The 23,045-nt window shown below is 39.6% G+C and overlaps 1 protein-coding gene across 1 annotated transcript; it reads left to right on the top strand.

The window, feature by feature from the left end:
- Positions 1 to 428: 428 nt before the first annotated feature.
- Positions 429 to 21,830, top strand: LOC110370967 (uncharacterized). The gene is given in 17 exon segments (XM_064036637.1): positions 429 to 768; positions 2,266 to 2,448; positions 3,264 to 3,567; positions 4,244 to 4,502; positions 7,049 to 7,233; positions 7,625 to 7,873; positions 8,239 to 8,445; positions 8,936 to 9,077; positions 9,604 to 9,777; positions 10,069 to 10,240; positions 10,276 to 10,874; positions 10,999 to 11,120; positions 11,543 to 11,673; positions 12,114 to 12,238; positions 14,336 to 14,464; positions 15,556 to 15,744; positions 15,747 to 21,830. Coding segments are annotated over 16 exon segments (5,538 nt in total). The 5' UTR covers positions 429 to 768; positions 2,266 to 2,281; the 3' UTR covers positions 18,131 to 21,830.
- Positions 21,831 to 23,045: the final 1,215 nt, after the last annotated feature.

Raw genomic sequence — 23,045 nt, 5'->3', positions numbered from 1 at the left:
AATAAAAGTTTTAATTCATATATTTAAAATTTTAATATTGATATATGAACATTCTGCGAAGAACGAAACGTACTCTGAGATTTTTGAAACAGCGCAAAGACCACGTAACTGTACAGACTGTACAAAGGTGTTTATAATAATGAACGAATGCTCAGGCTCACGCAGGCCTACAAAAGGATTATCATTTCTACCTCAAATTCCCCAAGTATAAATAAATCAAGAAATCATTCAAAATTTCAAAACACAAAACTGTAGCGCGTACGCGTTGTCATGTTGCTTTAAAAAGTACTGAAGATTACTGTATTATTGTGTACATATATAATAGGCAAAAAAGTTAATGTTTATCATTTGTTAGTTTTGTGTTTGTCGCATCTGTGAAGTGACATTGTATTTGACTTGTGTTTTTCCACACAGTGACAAAATTATCTATGTGTGCTGTGTATACAAATGTAATGATTGCTTTGTCGTATCCGTATGACGCACACACACATCAACAAACGAACAAGTGGGCGTTAGGGTATTGTCATTCAAATCATCTGTTCCGTAAATTGTTGTATATTTTGTACATAAAAATCTAATTTATTTTTCATTTATTAATTTAATGAGAGTTGTTTAAATAAAATAATTGATTGAGTGCGCGAGTGAGATATGTTTGTTTAGAGTTTTGTTTTTATTCGTGTGTGACGTCATTGTTTTCGACTGCCAGTACGACGCAATAGCATTTTACTCGAAAATGGATTTAAAATGAGAATTGTTTTCGTAAACAAGGTGAGTGTATTATGTAAGACGCAAATTATGTTCTTATTACGCATTAATATAGTTAGATTTAGTCACAACGCAGGGTGGATAGACTTCATCGATTTCCTTTGTCCTCGGTCCCCTTTTAAGTTTGAAGTACTATAGAGCTTGTGTGTAGATATAGTAGTGCTACCAGCTGTTTCGAAACAACATAAACATTCTGTTGTTATTATTTGAAGACTGACTGATTTAAAAAGTGTAGTGATATTGTTTTATCTTATGTAATCTTTATTATCGATGATGTTTTTTTCTCAAAGAAAATCGCGTTCGATTTTCAAATCATTTACGCAATTTGTTTCGTAAAAACAATTGATTGGTTTTTCATTTGTTCGCTTTGTTAGCTGTGTTCATGCAGTTTTTAATTTAGGTGAGTGCATCTTTTGTTTATTTTTAGTATAATTACTGTATTTACTGGAGCTTTATTATGTGAATAATGTCAATAACCCTTCAGTACCTAGTCTATAACACAATGAGATTCACAAAACTTTAAATTCATTTCAAAATGTACTCTAAATCCAAATCATTAAGTACATAAACAAATGAACAAAACATGTTTTTGTATAAAATGGTCAAGGTCATTATTACACTGAATGTTAAGTTTTTGTTTGAATTGTATTTTCCTTATCTATTGCATCAAAGACGTTTGTATTGCATCCTAAATTTGCAATAGCCTCTATCACAGATAACTCAGCATTTTAAAACTTACTCCATTTAATGAAATGCCTATTCTTATTTGTTGTTTATGCAAATAATATTTTCGCTGACCTTTGTAGGTTTATCAATATTAAAATTTTATAAACTTGCGAGATTCTTTGAGAATGTGTCAGAGGATAAATAATTCAACATGTCTGTGCTTGTTGAGAGTTCATTGTCCTTAGCTTAATAAAACCAAAAGCTCTTAACTCTTAGGTAATAAATCTGCAGCGGATCAGGTTTGCGTAACAACACCCATATGTAAGTTACCTGCACGCACCAAACCTTTGATTCTATAATTTAATCAATATTTTTAACAAATAAAAAATACTTGTGAATTACATGGTCATGTTACTTCATTTATTTTGCTGTTAATACTGTTGCGCAAGGTCAATAAGACATGAGTGTAAGGTTCATTACAAAGGTGGACTCAAAACTTGAGCACTAAAGTTGCAAGTTACCTTAAGTTCCAAAATGGTGAGCCCTACAAAGTCTACTGCTCCTTTATTACTGTTTAATATCTTCAATGTAGTGGTCACATTTGATAGTTAACACAAATCATTGGCAACCAAATTTTTACATGCAGCACATTTTGCACCTGTCTGCATTTAATAATATTGATTGAATCGAAGGCTACAGCCCAGTTGGACACCCGCAGCCATAACTGCATGAAAATGTTTTAGATCAGTAAATTATTTTTAAGTATTTTATGGGCCAACTACCTAACAGTAAACTTAAATGACATACATGAACTAAAAGCTGCATATCCCACAGGCGACGCTCACACAGCATGTCAGCGGAGTCGCCGCGGCACGTGCGGTCGGGCGGGCCGCTCACCGTGCCGTCCCAGCCACCGAGCGACCGCAGCATCATAGATGCTGTCTCCGGGTTCATTAACGATGTCACACTATCCTCTTCATCGACTGTAGATCCCAAAGATGTTATACAATGGGCGAGGTAATATTAGTAACTATCATATAATAGCTGAATAGGATGTGTAATAGCTGACTAACTAGGATCAAAAGTAGTCTATAGCCTTTCTATCCAAAAGCCAAAAGTATATGGCCAAAATTAGGCTATCTAACACTGTAAGAATTTTTACGATTATTGGGTTAAAAGAAAAACTCTTTAGCTTTATAGAATTAGAAAAGATAATGTATATACGTAATAACGATAGTGTTGTTAAAATATAGAAGCTACCCTAATTCTTCTGGTCTGTAGAAATAATTAAGAGATACAGAAGATGGTATCACCAGAGATGGTATTTTTAAAATTTTAATAATTACAAAGTGCCGATGTTTAGATAAATTCTTTTTATAATTTAAGTTGTTTATTTAAATGTTTAAATGTCAAAACTAAGGTCATTGTATTTTTATAAATTGATCTTCAAATAGCAAACTAGAATGTCTTTAGGATATTGATTTGAGTCTTGTAATGTCATGGGAATGAAAGCAGGTGCATGTCTGCATTCATTATTAAAAAATGGCAATGGATGAGGGGTTTGCAGTATCGAAATAAAGGAGGTTGCTGAATGTAGCAGTAATTAGATCTGTTATGGATCTCAGTTCTGTGGAGTCAGCAAATTCTATAAGACATACTGTAACATGACTCAACCTCAGTTCTGAGTATCATTTAACAAAGGAAATATAATCGTCATTTATCTTTCTTCCTTTTGGATAAGATCCCTTTTTACTGATGTATTTTTTTGTGTATGAAAACATATTTGACGATTATAAGTGTGGCAAGAAACTAACTCAACATAATTTCCTCAGGTTCGAAACGGCGGACATAAACGAGCCAACACCAGAAGGGGACAGTGACAACGATGTCTCCCCATTACTCCTTATCTTGGGCTACGGGTCCGGGGTCCAAGTGTGGCTGATCCCCCCCAGTGGGGAGGCCCAGGAGGTGTTGTCATGGCGACAAGGCACAGTGAGGGTGCTCCGTATACTGCCTACTCCGCAGCACGGCGACTGCTTCGCATCGAAGAGGCCCCTTATCGCCTTGTGTGACTCTGCCAGTCCAGGACCTTCGTTTTGCTCGCTCAGCTTTATTTCTATTAGAGGAGGTGAACAGGTGAGTTTTGCAATAAAGAGGATCTATTGGTCGCCCCTTTTTTTTTGAAAGATTGGCTGAAAAGCATTGTGTCTTTGAGTTTGAAAAAATATATTGAAAAGCAGTATTCTAAATTGAAAGTTCAATGAATTCTTGTCTTTTTTTTATATGAACCTGTATTGAAGTATTCCCAAATCTTCTCAAGTATATTGAGAAGACTATTTTGCGTTAGCCAAGTAACTAACTAGAATTGCTATTTAGCATGCAGTATGAATAATAAAGATAAATGGGTCGCGCTGACCTAGACTTACACGTGTTAGCTTCTGATATCGAAGTAGGTAGACATAATATTATGCTGAATACTACGGGAAACGGATGCTATCGCGTTTACTACTGATACTTTCGGTTAATAAACTAAATATGGCCGATTTTATCTGCAGTTGGGTGTAAACAAGCTGCTCCTTTTTTAAACCCCTAGATGCAAATATGATTTTCCTGTAAAAGTAAAAGGCGACAAAACGACCTGAGCAAAACTGCTGAAAGATTTGAATCTAAGATGTGATTTCACGGGTAGATACAGGGATTTGAAAACCCCGGGTTACCATTAAGAATTCTCCAGTATTATAAAATCTTTATGAAAAAAGCACAGTTAGGTACTGTAATCGTATTATGACGAAAATATTTTTTAACTCAACAGGTAAAAAGCATAAAATTCAAGAACCCGATACTTGACGTGCTGGCAAACAAACGTTCAGTAGTCGTATCATTTTCTGAGCGTTTCGCGGTATTCGACGCGGCGACATTAGAAGACCGAATGGCCGTCACTACTTGTTACCCCTGCCCGTGTCCTTTGGGAGGCAGCTTGCCGATCAACCCTTTGGCGTTGGGAGACCGCTGGCTGGCTTATGCTGATAAGAAGTTGAATCAATCGAAAAGAAGCAGTGGGGGGTGTGAAGGTAAGATTGACTTGATTCTTGGATCTTTTGTATTAAATTGACCGAAAATAGAAGGAAGAGGAACATTTTCCATAGATTTTTTCAATCTAGAAGCACCTAGGGACATCCCTCAGCAATACTCTTTTCCCCAACTTAATGATTTCCTTTTATGTCTACTAAACAGCCCGTCATGTGATGTCTAATATTTGTAAGAGGGCTCTATAGTGAATTCGGAAACATTAATCATTTTAGAAACACCAGTGTTTATATGTTCTAAAAATAAGAGCCAGTGCTCAAACTAAAATAACCCTATGGTAGCCGTTCACTACCGAGTAATATACTGTGCGATAATTTAATTATGGATATCCCCTATCAACCACTATAATAGAGTTCAGTGACATGTATTGTTGACCAGATAACGCATATCAAACTGTTGAAAGATTAAAACAAACGACAGTTTCTCTCTTATAATAATAGACATCGTTCGATATAGATTGCCCACGTTTCATACATTCACGTGCTGCTTATTTATTTCTAATATATTTTAACTTGACAACAACGTCCAGACAAATATTTTGGCAACACTAAAATTATGACTTCGGCCGATTCCATGCCGACAATATTCTATGGCGTGTTATAGGAGTGCCAATTCTGAAACTATGATGATTAATTTTCTACCTATGCTATACCTACAGAAATATGGCCTAGCTATATTTAAAGCTCGGTTTCATTCCCAGACTTAATTTCACGTCTTAATATTCTTGTTAAAACTTTTTGCAAGAATATTGGCGTTTCTGCGAATACTGAGTCTAGGTACCTATTAATAAGTTTTTATTTTTAAACTTTACCTGCAACCTGTTTTTGTATGTATTTATTAATAGGTAGTCTATATTTGAGACTCGACTATGCCACCGCCTTATGGATAATTTAAGCATTGGTCTACAATAATTAATTATTACAAAAGGGACAATAAAAATTGGTCTGTGTCACTTTTCGAACGAATATAGACTGCATTGCAGGCACATAGTTACTCATACCTACTCAATGTCACTGAGGGGTACATAATTTATTAGCACATTCACATTCATGCGCGGACAGCATGTTACTAACTGCACTGTAAGTCTAGAGTATTTTGAGCACTCTTTTTTTGTTGAATTTAATCATTTGGAACTAAAATAGCTTTGCAAGACCTTAAAGGCTTTGTTCCAAAAGAAGTCAGTGGTCCTAAGTTATGCCACCAATGCTGTATTCTAAATGTTTAGTTTGATTGATTGTTGTTCCTTGAGTCGAAATTATATTTATGTAGAGCTATGCAGTGCTATTTGTATCTGTTAAAACTTTAGAATGAGTCTATTTTTTTGTTATTTCATTCAATAAAAAGTGCATACAAAACAAAGCTTAATTCACCTCCCTATAATTACTAGAGTGGATCGTGCACGCGATGTAGTACTGAACTTACTGCATTTAGACGCAATAATCTAATTAAACCGATTTATTGATTGTTTATACAGCACTGACCTACCACAAAGTCATCGTAGATTGTACAACTTCCGTATTTTGGAATCATAAAATACTAAAATACGCATTAAGCACCTACTATTTAAAATTACCCATGTTTGGTTGCCAAAAATACGAATGAGAAAATGTTATCCAAACTTAATTAGTTTCTAGTGTTACTAAATTATTATTTTTTTTCAACCATTGAAAGTTTTTTAGAGAACGAAACTAAAGGTAAGGTTTTAAGCAATCGTTATGAGAAGTCTATACAAAATTTGGGGCACTAGGTGAAAAATGGAGCCCAAATACTCAATGCATTTAAAAAGAAGGAAATTTTGAATTCATGAAAGCAAATATTGATCTTGAATACACAGTAATTATATTCTTTTGTTCAACATAACCAGGCTGTTGACTTATTTATAATATTAATTTTGTTGACCTTAACGGTTGCATATCATTGTTTTACAAGCGTGCGTGACTAATCGATTGCTCATGTATGGTCTTTATCCTAGTAGTGTACCTCTACATTATGATGCCTTTAATGGTTTAATTAGTAATGTTTGTTGTAAAACAAAAACACAATAAAAAAGCTCTCAATTCATATTCATATACATTATTTTCCGTATACAGCACCCGGAAGCCTTTTACTATATTCTTTTAACCAACTTACACAATAGAAGGATGTTTTCAATTCAGAGGATTTTTTACCTCTAATTCAAATAAGTTTAACTCTGAGTGAATTTCTTTGTCATGAAATAAATCATCAATGTAAATACATGATTCCAAAAAACATTGTTATGCATATAGATGTTATGACATGGCACCGTAACATGACCTTACACCATATTTAAACACATGAAGTAGGTCAAGGATAACATAGCGTTATTTACGATGTGTCCTATGTGAGCGACCTGGATACGAACGCGAAGCGACGCGGCGCGACGCGAAAATAATCAAAGGGTCGATGCCTGACGGAGTTTCTTTCTCTCTTCGCTCTATCGCTTCGCAACTGTTTTCGCGTTGGTTCACTTACATAGGACACACCCTTATACAACACCATACTTTTCTAGGTGAAGGCGTAACCAGCTACACAGCGACAGTGCTCCACGCAGCCAAGTCCCTTAGCAAAGGCCTACGTGGCCTCGGGGAGAGCGTGGCCCACAGCCTGGCTGGGGGGCGAAGCACCTCGCAGTCTCCATCTCCACCCAACGCCGATATACAGCAGCCGGGAGTTGTTACCATATTGGATATCGAAGTAAGTTATTTGAAGCTAAGATGAGAATGCATACTTTAATAAAATACCTAATACAAACCTGATGCAGATTTGTCGTTGAATTTCATGAACATAGTGTTCTCACGATCAAGCATCACGTTGAAATTAAAACCACTGATCCATTTTGGAGAAACTGTTATTTACTTCAAACTTGTGATTCTTGAAACTACCCTGTACTTTATAATGACGGCTAGTTCAAAAACCTTTATTATAAAATCTAACCTCCTTAGTGACGGACATTCCGTCACTAAGGAGTGACTTAAGTAATCATTAAATGTCTCTGAGTGGGGAGGTTAGTCTTCTGCCGTCTCACGTAGTTATAAAAGTATCAATTTTATAATGTTAAATTCCAATTTTAATACTTCAATTCTAGGGTAACGAGGAAGAAGACGGGCAAGACAGCGAAGAACCATGCGACCCGATAGTAGCCCACTTCATAGCGCACTCCGAAGCGATCATCGCGCTGAAGTTCGACGCGAGCGGCATGTTGCTGATGACAGCTGATAGACGAGGCCATGACTTCCACGTGTTCAGGATCAACCCTCACCCTTGTGGGGCTAGTTTGGCGTCTGTCCATCATCTGTATATATTGCATAGGGGAGATACTACGGCTAAAGTGCAGGTTAGTCTCCCTTATACCAAGGCCAAGCCCTACCGAGGCTGTGGGATTGTTCGAAAGAGTTACCGCGGTCCTGGTATATAAAAGGCCTTCGAAGGAACATGATGGGTTTTAAAGCTAAAGGTTGTAAAAGACACAGCGGGAGGAGTCATTTGATGATTTACCATCGAAAAAATGATAGCAACCTAACTAATAATATTGGGAGGCCATAGTGGTTAAATTTTGAGTTGATGATGGCATTGATGGTTTATTACTTCATCTGAAGATTTTTGTGATTAAAATGACGTGTAAAAGTGATGTAATGTCCAACTTGCAAAATAAACGATTTCATTTCATTTCATAAAGATTTTTTTATGTATATTTTCCAGGACATAGCGATATCAAACGACTCCCGCTGGGCCGCAGTATCCACGCTCCGCGGCACGACGCACGTGTTCGCGATCAGCCCGTACGGCGGCGCGATCGGCGTCCGCACGCACACGCAGCCGCGCGTCGTCAACCGCCTGTCGCGCTTCCACCGCTCCGCCGGCCTGCCCATACACACTGCTGCGGCCAAACGAGCTTCTGCTACCACGGTAAGGGGGACTGATTAACAAACCTAGTATATAAAAAAAGAAATAGTGGTAAATAATAACGGAAAACCACGCTTTTTGTAACGTTTCTTGTAGCTAGTCATGTATTGTCATTAGAACTCTGACCGTGTGCAAAATTTCATTCTAATCGAAGGCTGGAAAGTGGGTCAACTTAATACTCCAAGATTTTCTTACATATATATGTAGTTACAAGTGAAGGTAATATAAGCGTGTTAATATAAGCCCTACAACCCTAAAATATACGAAGTATATTAAATAGTCTTAAAATTGAATAGTCAGAAGTCAGTCTAACCAAGGGGTATTGGGTTGCTGAGGTATCTGGGTTGAGGAGGTCAGATAGGCAGTCGCTCCTTGTAACACACTGGTACTCAGCCGCAGTTAGACTGGAAGCTGACCCCAACATAGTTAGGAAAAGCCACTTTTGGGAGAACCCACTTTCGAAGCTCCATTTATATCATTTAAATGTTCTCAGGTGGGTGACAACATGTCGCAAGGCGCGTGGTTCCCCAACCCTCGGCTGCCGCCGTACCCGCTGCCCACCACGCTGTCACCACTGGCACAGCTGCGGCCCACTGCCAACATACCCACACACACCATCACCAGGAACAGCTCCGGTAAGTGTTCACTACGTCACACATAGTGCTGCAACCCTGTACCCGCTGCCACCAGCTGCGGCCCACTGCCAACATACCCACGCACACCATCACTAGGAACAGCTCCGGTAAGTGTTCACTACGTCACACATAGTGCTGCAACCCTCGGCTGCCGCCGTACATAACCAATTAAAAGATAAATGAGGTCGACTAGGTCGGAGTCTGCTATTGTAAAATATGTCTTGTCCAAATACCAGTATACGTGTGGGAATGTCGCATGCATGTTTAGCGTTCGCAAACTTCACATGCTCAAATACATTATGCGCATTTATTGTAAATACAACGTGCACAGTCTTGTCATACTCAAATTTGTATGCGCAATGTACTATGCGCAAACTTGTTAAGCACAAAGACTCAATGCGCAAAACTTTACATGCGCTAATACACCATGCGCAAACTTTACATCTCGATCAGGATGTATAATGTCAGAGTGACATACAAATGATTGCACTAGCAACCTTCTCTTAAAAATACTCCTCATCACCAGGTCGTCAGCGCCTGTCCTCGCTATCGGAGGACAACAACTCGGCGCCGCTACTGGCGCGGGCGCGGTTCGGGCCGGCCGTCAGCGGCCGAGCGCCGGCGCCCGTGGCCGCGTTGTACCTGATGGCGGCTAATGGTTGTTTGCTGCATCTGCTGTTACATCCACGACCGCTGTCTAGTGAGTGTATTATATGCTGTTGATGTTGATTTAAGGTGTGGTCTTGTACAGTAAACATTTTTCATATTTAATTTTCATTCAACTTCAAGTACTAGAATTAATATTAAGATTGTGTATTTTTTTTTATTAGAAGTCACTCCTATAGTCTCGGAAAAATAATATCTACACGTGTAATTATTCAATTTAGAAATTAATGTTTTTTGGTCATTACATGTTCCCTTTGAGTGGAAGAGGTTCTCAATTCGGTCGTGGTAGCAATTTTTACATCTAAATGTATCGATTTTCGCTCAGGCCTATCAAAAGAGAAGATCTGCGATGAATCCATGATCGAGCTGGAGGTGGAGCCAGTAGCGCAGTGGCCGCTACAGCGTCCGGCCGCCGCCGCCGACCTGCTGGCGCCGCTGCCGCCCTCCAACCCGCTGCTGCAGCCGCAGACCTGCCGGGTAACGTACAGTACACTATAGTGACGAGTCATGATCGAGCTGGAGGTGGAGCCAGTAGCGCAGTGGCCGCTACAGCGTCCGGCCGCCGCCGCCGACCTGCTGGCGCCGCTGCCGCCCTCCAACCCGCTGCTGCAGCCGCAGACCTGCCGGGTAACGTACAGTACACTATAGTGACGAGTCATGATCGAGCTGGAGGTGGAGCCAGTAGCGCAGTGGCCGCTACAGCGTCCGGCCGCCGCCGCCGACCTGCTGGCGCCGCTGCCGCCCTCCAACCCGCTGCTGCAGCCGCAGACCTGCCGGGTAACGTACAGTACACTATAGTGACGAGTCATGATCGAGCTGGAGGTGGAGCCAGTAGCGCAGTGGCCGCTACAGCGTCCGGCCGCCGCCGCCGACCTGCTGGCGCCGCTGCCGCCCTCCAACCCGCTGCTGCAGCCGCAGACCTGCCGGGTAACGTACAGTACACTATAGTGACGAGTCATGATCGAGCTGGAGGTGGAGCCAGTAGCGCAGTGGCCGCTACAGCGTCCGGCCGCCGCCGCCGACCTGCTGGCGCCGCTGCCGCCCTCCAACCCGCTGCTGCAGCCGCAGACCTGCCGGGTAACGTACAGTACACTATAGTGACGAGTCATGATCGAGCTGGAGGTGGAGCCAGTAGCGCAGTGGCCGCTACAGCGTCCGGCCGCCGCCGCCGACCTGCTGGCGCCGCTGCCGCCCTCCAACCCGCTGCTGCAGCCGCAGACCTGCCGGGTAACGTACAGTACACTATAGTGACGAGTCATGATCGAGCTGGAGGTGGAGCCAGTAGCGCAGTGGCCGCTACAGCGTCCGGCCGCCGCCGCCGACCTGCTGGCGCCGCTGCCGCCCTCCAACCCGCTGCTGCAGCCGCAGACCTGCCGGGTAACGTACATTATAGTGGACGTTGGAACTGGTTCATACTAGTTTAGACAGAAAGTTTACTATGAGTATGGAGAGCAAATGACGAGCAGAGCTGGCAGGCTCCGCACCTCGCAGCGCCGCGGGCGGCCACGCGACCGCCTGAAGCTTTTGAAGCGTTACTGGTCATTATTTCACACTGAAAGTGCTCGCCGCGTCGCTGCCGGCTGCTGCCATTCCGGTGTGACGACTCGGGTATAAGAAAGTAGCGTTGCCAAAATGCGGGTGTTCTAGGGACGAGGGGACGATCTTATAATTTGAATAAGTCAATTATTATTCTTGAAGAATAAGAATGCTCAAACGAGCAGTAGGCTGAATTTTTATATTTATCAAGAAGGTGTTGCAATAAAATCGAGACACTAATCGATTGTGTATCGATATTACAGAGATGTGCAGACATGTGTATGAGCGAAGAGGAGCGTTGGCTGTCGCAAGTGGAGATCGTGACGCACGCGGGCCCGCACCGCCGCCTGTGGATGGGCCCGCAGTTTGTCTTCAAGACTTATAACTGCACTGGGTAAGTTGATTGGGCAAAGTGATTGAAATAAAGAAATAAATATCAAGTTTAATAAGTTTGGTAGAGGTAGATAGTTTTTGAACGAATTGATAAAATTTGTTGAATGCTTTATTGTCAGGAATTTTTTTAGAATTTATATTTATTTTATTGCGAAGTTTAATTATGTATGAGGTAGGAAATACCTCAACATAATTGTTGATATAAATTATGTGGAGTGACAAAGAAGCTCTGTCTCGAGAGGCCACAGAAAGGACAATTTTTTTTTAACATATGACTTTAACAGTCATATGTTAAAAAAAAATTGTTGCCAGTTAGGTTATGTTTTCTGCATAAAGACAGAAAAATATACAAACAATCAAAAATATATTATAAGGATGAAGATACACATGGATATCGAAAAGAAGAAATCAATTTTCACTCCATTTTTTTTCCTTAACCAGTTCGAGCTCGTCGTTATCGGAGGCGGAGACAGTAGAGGTATGCGCGGGTCCGGCGCGGTCCAACCCCGTCAACATGCCCGGCGCCCGCCCCGTCGTACCTGTGCTCATTGACTCCGGCTCTGCTAGTGAGTATCGCTATATGAAGAGAGAGACAAACATACTTGCGTTACGGAAATCGGTCGTATAAATGTCAATAATCTATACAAATGTTGCAAAAAGAAGTTACGTTAAAGAGATCTATATAAAAGTTGAGAATGAAATAAAACAACAAAATATTGAGTAGGATTCGTTTTTCATACAGGGTCAAAGTCAAGTTTGTTTCCCCATCATAATAAGTATAACTGACTTTTTTTTAAGTTCTTGATCGATTGGGACGTCTGTTAAATTAAAACTTGGTCACGACTAGGGCTTTCAATACCGGTATTACGGGATCCCGTAATACCGTGATCACGGATATATTTTGGTATTTTTTCAATACCGGTATTGAGGAGCCAATACCGTGATTACGGTATTACATCTTTTTATAATTTTAATTATTGTGGTTTGTTGTAATAAGTAACAGGAAGTTGTTTTAAATAAGATAAATAACTACGACTCGTAAGATGTATGTACCAACTCGTAATCTTATTCTCACACTTCACACTTGTGTATTAAGCGCCAACCAGCCCAGCATACCCGCCCGCTGATAGTTCTTCAGCAGGGTTTTGTCTCCCTTCTGAAGAACAGGACGACAACACTCCTACTCCACGCCTCTGGAGTTCTCCCTTCAAACAGGACGGCATTAAAAAACTTCTGGAGCTCCCCCAGTATGGGCTTACCTCCTGTTTTTAATAGCTCTGTTGTAATGCGATCCTCGCCAGGGGCTTTTCCATTTTTGAGCTGTCTCAGAGCGATCTCGATTTCGCCACTGCTGACTTCTGGCAGGTCTTCGGTGAAATGGCGTGTTAATGTGGCTCTAGAATCCTCATTTCCGGGATAAGGTCGAGATGCATGCGATGCGTATAACCGGCCATAGAAGTTTTCCACTTCCGAAAAGACTGCCGGCACCGAAGAAATGACTTCTCCACTTGTTGTGGTCAGCTTCGTCAAGTGGCTTCTTCCAAGAGATTGTACGAATACCTTTGACCCCCGATTCAGCTCAATTGTTCTTTCAAAGTCACGAGTATTGGAGCACCGGAGGTCGCATCGTAAGTGCTTGTTGATCTCTTGGTTTAGAGCCCGCTTAGCTGACGAGGCGGGTTTTCACGTCGTTTCTTCATAATCCCTGACGCTGCATGTTACAGAATCTCGAACCTTCCTCCTGAGGATCCGAACCACATGTCCACCCACGTCGAACATGTCGAACCACATATTCGTGGTTCTGGTTAACGTCTGTTGTGGTTTCCACGGCGGCAAATCGGTTCTCCAAATTTGACTGGAACTTTTCAGATCCTGTCATGGTTTGGAGCAGTGTTGGTCGGAGCCTGGCCTTCATCAGACGGAAACGTTCGGCCTTGAAGTTGATATTCAGAGAGCCTCGGACAAGTCGGTGATCGCTACCGGTGTTAAACCTATTGATCACGGAGACGTCTCTGACTATGTGCTTCTTGTTCGTCATGATGAAGTCAATCTCATTTTTAGTCATAGTGTCGGGGCTATGATTGGACGCTTTTTGAAACTAAAGGATTGTGTTTTAAAAGTTGTAATCGATCTAAAATTAAACTCCGATTTCGAATTAGACGATTTCAATTTGACAATATTAAAAAATGTTTACAACAGCCTTTCTGTAGTCAAAGTAACTATATTAGTACTGTACCAATTTACTAAAAGCGGATATTGCGCTAAAATTTATGTTGACGAAGTTAGATATGGTCAAGCTAATGACTTAAGCCAAAATCTTGCAAAAGCACTTCGAAGACGCATAAAGGAGCGACAACTTTTAATATCTGGAGTATTGCAATATTTGCATGACCGACAATACCGTGATCACGTGATCACGGTATTGAAATTTCTAATACCGGTATTGATACCGGAATTAAAAAAATCCGGTATTTGAAAGCCCTAGTCACGACGCATCCTACGACAGGCACAATTTTATTTATATTTAAATTATACTTTTTGTTTATAAGACTTCTAAAAACACCCGTATCGATATTGACATCCGAGTATCCATTAAACACACGCAAAAACCCTCTTATTAAATCATCAACATATAATTCGAACTCCCTATCACTTGTCCTCAGGTTCTCTCGAACATTCTCCATCAGACAGTTTCCGTCGCAAATCTTTGTTGGCTGAGAGCGGCCGTGCGGCTTCCGTGTGTGACGTGCAATTGAGGGAAGATCTAGCGGAAGCTATGAAGGAAGACCATGGTATGTTACATTTTGTATTATAAATTATTTTGAGATTTGATAGTATATTTGACTAGCTGTATCCCGGCGAATTCTGACCGTACCCGGATAAAACATAGCCCATGTTTAGCGCAGAGAATGTGGCTTCTTTCCAGTGAAATACTTTTTCAAATCGGTCCATTCGTATCGGGGCAAAAAAACATTGCACAAAAATGTTGCCTCTTTGCTATATGATATCTTTACTAGAGAATTAATTTTGCGACAGTTGCCAAATTGAATATTTGAAAGTTTCTATATTTGATTGGTTAAATTGTTCCTCAATTTGTCCTAAAAGTCGGCAAACGTCAAAAGAATTTATGATGAACAGTTTTTGTATCTCAAGACACAAAATATATTGTCATTTCTTCTATTTATAAAATCGGGCAAGATTCTTTGAGTTCATCGCGCTTTTGTTTTGTTTTTTTTTTGTTTACGACTCAAAGAAATAAATTAAGTACGAATAGAATATATAAATTGACCGATGAAGAAAAAAAATTGAAACTTTAATTTGGCAAGATTTGAAGTCAAATATAAAAAAAGAGATTTTCAAGAGGTTGAGTTTTGATGTGATGCAACTTTTAAGCGTTCATAATTTTGTGTAAACACGCGAGTGAAACGTTTTTGGAATTCGTTTGTGACCGAGTGAATATCCAAGAGCGAAGTAACGCGGAGGAGCCGTCGCCGGAGCGCAAGCTAACCTATGTGCGAAATTATTTGGTGACGTTCAAGTCGGCCGTTTGGCGGCGCAGAACAATTTGCGAACAAAACGTGGTTTTTGTGTACGGGTGTTTCCTCAGACCTATTGATTGATTAATATTGAAGCCATGGATCGATAGTTTCGACTTCACTGATTGTGTCGATTTTACCATCGGTCGATGGTATCGCTTGATGATCGATCGATAGGTCCGAGAACACCCGGTTGCGTAGTCGAGCGGCTAAGTTGAGCGTCGCCAAGTGATATCGCACGTAGCGTAGAGCGCGGCCGCCGCCGGCCCTATACCCGTGCCCAAGGCAGCCGCGCCTCCGCCGCCTCCTCCGCCCGCGTATAACGGTTGCCTTCGGTGTTGGTATAGGGGCGGCGCGCGCCTCGCCCCCGCGCCCCGCGCGGCCCGCGCTGGCCCGCGCCGTGGGCCCGCTCGGCACCGTGGTGCAGCCGCCGCCCGCCGCGCCCGCGCCCGCGCTGGAGCCCTACGCCGCGTCCAACGCCGACGAGGCCACGTTCCGGCCGTGCTGCGCGCCGCCGCGCCCGAGCGCCGCCCGGGCCGCGGCGCGCTGCCGGCCGGCACCACCATCCCCGCGCAGCGCGTGCCGGGCCGCGCCGCGCCGCCGCCCGCGCCGCCGCAGGACCTCAGCACCGCGCGCGTCATCCCCGCGCAGCCGCTGCCCGACCCTAGTTATAGTCTAGATAAGTATAGCGTACCCGAGGAGGCGGCGCGACAGGTGACGGATGCCAGAGCGAGTGCGAGGAGCTTGGCGCCCGCCGAGCGAGCCTGCGAGGCGCCTCCCCACCCACTGCCAAACCGGACGCCGGCGGGTGATATTCAGCCGCCCGCCCGACATAGTGTTAGGCGATCACCCACCCCCCAGTCGGACGGCGACTCGCTCGCCGCCGATGCTAGTTCTAGAGATAGGAAATCTTATAGAGTTAGGGAAAGCCCTCCGTCTCGAGATGAGGCGTCGAAAGCTTCCAAGTCAAGTGAGGTACACGAACGTAGGGAATCTACTCCTAAGGTAGAAAGAGTTAGTAAGATGGAGCCTGTTAAGAAAGATTTAGTTGTAAAGGAACAAGTTTTAAAAGAACCTGTTCCCAAAACGAATGCTTCAAAAGAACATGTCGTTAAAGAAGCTGCTCCAAAAAAGACAGCTGCAAGAGAATCCGTTCCAAAAGAGGTCGTCCCAAAAGAATCTGTTACAAAGAAGACGACTTCAAGAGATTCTATTCCGAGAGAAACCGTTGCAAAAGAAATTGTTCCAAAGGAGCCTATAGCAAAAGAACCCGTTCAAAAAGAATTAGTTCCAAAAGAGCCTATTACCAAGGAACCTGCTCCAAAGGAGCCAATACTGAAGGAACCGATCGCTACTGTAGATACTCGAGAGGAAACACCTTCGGTGGCTGTAACTTTAAAATTATCGACAAAGAAGAAAACTACCGAGACGAAATCGAACAAAGAAAAAGTTGCAGAACACATTAAAACTGAAGAACAAGCTTGGGATATGCTCCTAAACGAGCCGGAAAAGCCGGTAACGTACGAAAGTCCAGCTGTCGATGAGAAAACTGTTGAAGAACCCAAACCAAAGTCCAAGAAAAATCGTAAAGTCAAGAAGACACAAGACGAAGCACAGATGAAAGATGAGGACACTTTTGTTGAAATACACGCTATAGATGATAAACCTCAGCCTTCCAGTGGTGACTTAGTTTCAATCTCGACGCCTTACGAAGATATCGAACCGATGTCTTACTTAGCTAAAACTAAAAAATCACGTTCTTCAAAAAGCCTTACCCCAGAGAGAAAGGATTGTTTTGATCCTACAGATATGTGGGGACTCGGTGAACCAGAAATTACTAGCGTACCTAAAACTGACGATAATGTTAATCAAAATGACTTTGTACCTGAATTTAAGGAATTTGTCACTGATGTGCCTAAAACTGATACTCTTAAAGTATTTGAAGGAATTGGAGAAAATACCTCAGCTTCAAAAGAATCACCGCGAGCTAAGAAAACTAAATCTCTTTCGCCTTACTCCGAACGAAAATCGGCAGAAAAACGATATGAAACTGAAGTGACAGATGTTTATGTAATAGATACAATGAAGGAAGAGTTCCCTGAAATTCAGATTACTAAAGGCACTAAAATACGTAAGAAGTCACCACAGCCGGAAAAGAAGATCCAAGAGGTAGAAGTTATTGAAAAGCCACCCATTAAATCTTGGAGCTCTATTGCTGCGTCTAAGAACGCGAAAAAAGAGGAAAAGGCTTCTGAAGAAAGAGTTGAAATAGAAAAGAAAGAGAAAGTAGAAAAGGTGATTGAAACAAGAGATTTCGATGATGAAGAAGCTGGGTCTTCAACACGGGTGTCGTTACAAGAAAAACTTATTGAGCTATGCAAGAGAACAGATATAATGGTAGCCGAATGTGATGCGCCTTCAGAACTCAACTTTGTTGAAGAACATCATTCAGTTCTTGACTTGCCTCCACTAGAGCCTTTGGACTTCGGTTTGGACGACTTCAAATTAGAAGTTATGCGAGACAGCCTTCTAGAAATGAACGATGGAGGTATAACAAGTCCCATATGTAAGATAAACATCGATAATATACTGTCGACCATTAAAGAGACCACAAACAAAGCCATAGAATCAAGCGCCTTCAATCTGATAGATTTAGAGAAAGTTCCGTCGAAGAGAGAGAAAGGCTTTAGCGTTGTAGAAAATGATAAAATTACAACGCAAGAAGTGAAGATTGATGAAGATAAATCCGAGGAAAAAGAAATAGAGGTGATGGATAAGTCTTCGGATGATGATAATACTTCACCGATCGTGTCTACTGATAGCGACAAAGAGGACAAAAAATCCACTGGTGCTTCTAATGTAACCATGCCTTCGACAAAGCAATCGTCTAAGTCTAAAAAGTCGCGTAAGAAGAAAAAATAAATAAAATGTGTTCAGTGCTATGAAATTCAATGTTACGATTTTTGCAATATTTATCGTAGTTTAAATTAAAGACATATTCAGCTTATGCTACTTCATAAATGTCATGCTTCCTTAGGTTAAAATCTTAATGCAATAGATACCTTTAGTATGTTTATATTTTGGATATTTTAAAGTAGAAATATTCGGATTATTAATTCTTCGTTGATCTAGTGAAAAGCATTCGTATTATTTTATAAAGAGAAGCTTTTTGAAATAACATTTCGGACAAGTCTAAGTTTATTCTACTTTATCCATCTATTAGTGTCAAATTAGAGTTACGCTGAATACTTACTCAAATATGTTATTATTAATGTAGTTCTATATTTCTAACTTTCTTTGCTTCGTTTATATTATGTGTGTAGTATACTAACACTATTAAGTTTTAAGATTATTCGATTATGAGTACCTGTTTATCTTTTAAAGTATTCTGTCGTTACATGTTTTTAAAAGAGACCGCTTAATAGATAATCTTCATAGTAATGTAACGTAAGCTGAATATGTCCCGTTTACGCGTTTAGAATCAAACATTTGCTGCTGTTGTAGTAATCTTAGTCAATAAATGCAATTAATGTGATTAAGCACAGGTAAAAGACAAAAAAAAACTTAAAATGTTTGTAAAAAAAGTGATTTTAAAATATTTGCTACTAAAGCCTAACATAATATTATTTAGGCAATGACCTTTTATCGTTGTTCAGTAGCGGTATTATATGTCATATCAAAAAAAATAAACATAAAAATGTAAAAACCTATCAAAATACACAAAAAATAATCACGATTAGATTTTTTGTGAAGGCTCTTAATTCCTGACATTCGAAGTTTTCATATGATTATGTAATACTGTACTCGTAGTTATAGATTTTGGGCAAAATTTTGATATTATCGAAAAGGTGCGAAGTCTTCACAAAAAACCTAATACTTTTTTTTTGTATAACAGTACTCCTTTTAGTACTTATCTTTTGTTTATTTAGTTATTTAAGTGTAGATGAATAAAATTGCATACCTAGTGGAAACAGAAAGCTAAAAAAAAACTAAACACTTTTTTTCTACGCGCCACGCAAGATCTTAAAGGCCAGTATACAGAAATATGCTTACCTGTACACTACCATACAATAATTTAAGCTTGACCATGATAAATGGACACAGTATATTATATACATATTTTGCGCAATCAGTTACATTAGAGGTCAATGCTTTTGCGGAACAAACAGGCGTTAATGTTGACCTTAATATAATTGAGGCTCATTTTAATTATTAATATGTAATTAAAGCGATCATACCTCAGTATTAATTTATTGTGTTGCTTTGCCTCCAACTACTGCTTCTGAGTGCGACATCACGGTATATCGTTCGGAGAAACCAAAGAAACAATAAATTGTGAATGTTACCTATCAGAAATATAATATTAGGTCTTAAAATTGTGTTGAATATCGTCTAGCTATGTTGATTGAGCATATTTTCCAAATAGACCTCTCTAAGGTTCTGGTTTGTCGTGCTAAAAATTAGATTTATATCTATTACTGTGCGGCAAATAATGTGCTTGGTTCAGTATAGTATTGCTAGACAGTACCGTGTGGTCTTATTCAGAGGCAACTTAACGCTTATGACTTAGTCACCCCGGTATATGATACCTTCTCTCATGTACGGCTGTCTTCGTGTACAAATATATCGTAACTATCGACAAGTATTATTTATTAACCAATGTTTTATTATAATTTTATTTAGCTTTAATATGTTGAATCATGACAAATATTTATTTTTTTATATAATTTACGATTGATCGTATTTCTTTTGGTGAAATTATTTCGATTATTTTTAAGCTTAATAATACGTAGTTGGTGCATAATACTATTTATTATTAATTGACGAAAATTTTAGTTTTTAAGGGCTTAAATCTTAGTTTCCATATATTGTATTTGCCCTCAACCTGGACGACATATTCATTTTAAGTAAGTTATGAAATTATGGTTGTAAATGAATTGGTTCTTATGATTTTCAAAATTATATCGTAGGTGTTTTCATAAAAGATCTAAATTAGAAACTTGTTGAAGTTGTAAGGCTATTTATTTTAAACTACAGCTCTCAATCGGGGCATCTGAGGGTGCAAATTGTAGAGTATACTTCAGAAAGGCTTTTGAAGTAGGGGAGTAAATGAAGTAGAAAGGCAGGGCTATTAGTTAATTTTTAATTTTCAACTCTCAGTTATTGACAGGGTTTAATAAAAATAGTACAATCTACCTTTGTGGTACTCCTTACAGATGGTCAATGGACTAGTGTAGACCAATACTACATCGAAAGTGATGTACCTAATGCAGGGAAATATAATGTAAGGGCTTTTGGAAATCGCTTTTAATGGGGTTGAAATAGATTTCGGGTGTAACATTGCTAAAACATTACTAACCTATGCATTAATTATTTTAGTACATTTCTTTGGCTAAATAAGTTTCACGAAAGACCGTAAGGAGTACTAAGGTACCTACTTTGTGTTAGTAGATTGATCTTTTTCGGAATAGTTAGTACTTATTTGGGTTTATTAACTTATAATTGGATACAAAATTAATAATTATGTACCATTGATTTTGGTTACTAGGTCTACGTACGAATATTATTATTTTTTTGTTTTTATTATAATGGCAATTAATAGCGGCAGCTTATAAACTGTAAAAAGTTGTCGAATAAGTCGATTGTTTGAGAAGGAAAACGGTTCCTTTGTTTCGAAAAGAGATTTTAGCTTCATAATCAAAATTATGTTCTCATCGTTTTTTAATTGTAGTTTTGTAAGGCTCCAGAAAACTGGTTCTATGTAAAGTTTTAAATAAGTGTACTTCTGTCTATGATAGACTGTTTACATGACGCAGAAATTGTTTGGCATAGACCTTTGTACAGTCAAGTTTCGTAAATATTTGTTATGAGGGCAAGTTCGACTATTTAATGAATTAAAAATCATAAAAAATTGTGTATATTAAATTGATGACCACCTTTTTTTGTAAAAAATCCGTTCTTATACAATTATCATGACGTTGCTTCCATGTTTATAAACTTATAATGTGTTATTGATTGCCTTGACCAAATCATGTAATTTGATCAATAAAATTAATGTAAATAATAGTGGAATCTATCAGTTCTATAACTTTGTATTACATAATGGTCTGCACTAACATTTCTTCATTAATACTTAGAACGATAAAAAATGTTGTATGATTCAAGCATAATAACAATAAATATTGTACCTTAATTAATGAAATATTGAATGCTATAGATGTGAGCTATAAAGCAATGGTTATTTTATCATTAAAACTGTTTGCTTTTATTATTTACATATTCACTTGCATTGCAAGAACTTTTCACACGGTTCTATATATATTTGTTTGTAAAAATTATAAAAATTGATTTCTTTTTGAAACCATTACATATAAAAAAGAAGTACATTGATAGCTTAAAAAATTCGCTTTTTAAAATAAGTAAAAATAGAATGTGTGGACTGCTTGCAAGTGCTAAACATCCCAAGAATACCAGTCTGTCATATAACGTATGCTAAATATGTTTTCGGCTATGACGCGTATATTGTATACTTCGGCTGAAATGGTTTGTTGATAATGTTATGGAGTGTTTTAAAAAATCAGGATAGTACCTACATAATAAAGATGAGAATTCAAAAACAGCATTTTTGCATTTTTATTTGTTCCCCTAAGCTATTCAAAAATATTTTGATCAAAGAAGAAATAAATACTGAATATTAAATTTCATACCTTTTTATTAATTTTCCTTCCAGTTATCCCAGGCAGTCGCTACGAACCAGAGCCGGAAGAGCTAAGTTCTAGCAGTTTCAGTTCAGCCTCCCGCGCGTCTCTCGACCCTCCCTCGTCTCCAACTCCTAGCTGCGGCGGAGACAACCAGCTGCACTTCCCCGGAGACTCCAGCAGTTCCGTATAGAAGGACCAGGGTATTGTGGGGAAAATATTTCGATGTGGCACTTGTAACTTGTTCAAAAGAACTTATGGTCATCAATAATTACGTCGTTTACGGCAGATTTGTGACGTCCAGAGAAGGTCCGGATACGTTAACTCCTCAAATTCATCTACATTTCTGCTACAATTATTGTATCATTGACTATAAGGGACAGAGACTGCATCATAGAGGTCTTATTTCAGGAAAGCGGGGAGCCATATTTGTGTATATGTAAATGTACATGCACATTGTCTTTGTATGACTCGGCGTCTCGACCACCACTGAGGCTGATCCGCTTTTGTGAAATAAAACATCTGTTCCAAGAATCAAAGTCACGCCGTTGGTTTGTTCTGTGATTTAGTTTCAATACACTCATTGGTCATCCAAAAATAATATAATCTTGGGCCACACTAAATATTTTGTCCACATATTGAAAGTAGGTATATTTGGAACTAGGGATAGATAAGGAATTAGGGACCGATAGGAAGGTAGCACTTCATTATTTCGAATGTCATTGGTTGATGCATCGTTGTGCATTTGTTTTATAGTAGTCTCAATTCAATGTGTCACACCTGTGTTGGCAAAGTACCTTTTGTCAATATGTGAAATAGACCTTAGTTGTGAAAAAATAAGGTTTATTTTGTATTGACTAAATGAAGAAGTGGTCTAGTGCAATAAAACAAAAGCATAACGAGCACTCATGTAGAAATGCATAGAAGTAAGATAAAAATAATCTTGCATTTTACACTACGTGAACTTTGAATGACTAAAAATTTCAATGGCTATACAGATTTTTATACTTTGACATTTTGATATCCATTAACTTTTCAAAATCATGACACAAAGCTTGACAAAATCGATAATCGAGTGCTCGAATATTTTTATATAGTTGGTCCTAACTGTGTACGCCATTATCGACTTTATACCTCTA

Source organism: Helicoverpa armigera, chromosome 10 (assembly GCF_030705265.1).
Source record: "Helicoverpa armigera isolate CAAS_96S chromosome 10, ASM3070526v1, whole genome shotgun sequence".
Taxonomy (NCBI): Eukaryota; Metazoa; Arthropoda; class Insecta; order Lepidoptera; family Noctuidae; genus Helicoverpa; species Helicoverpa armigera.
This window is presented reverse-complemented; position numbering and strand designations above follow the sequence as displayed.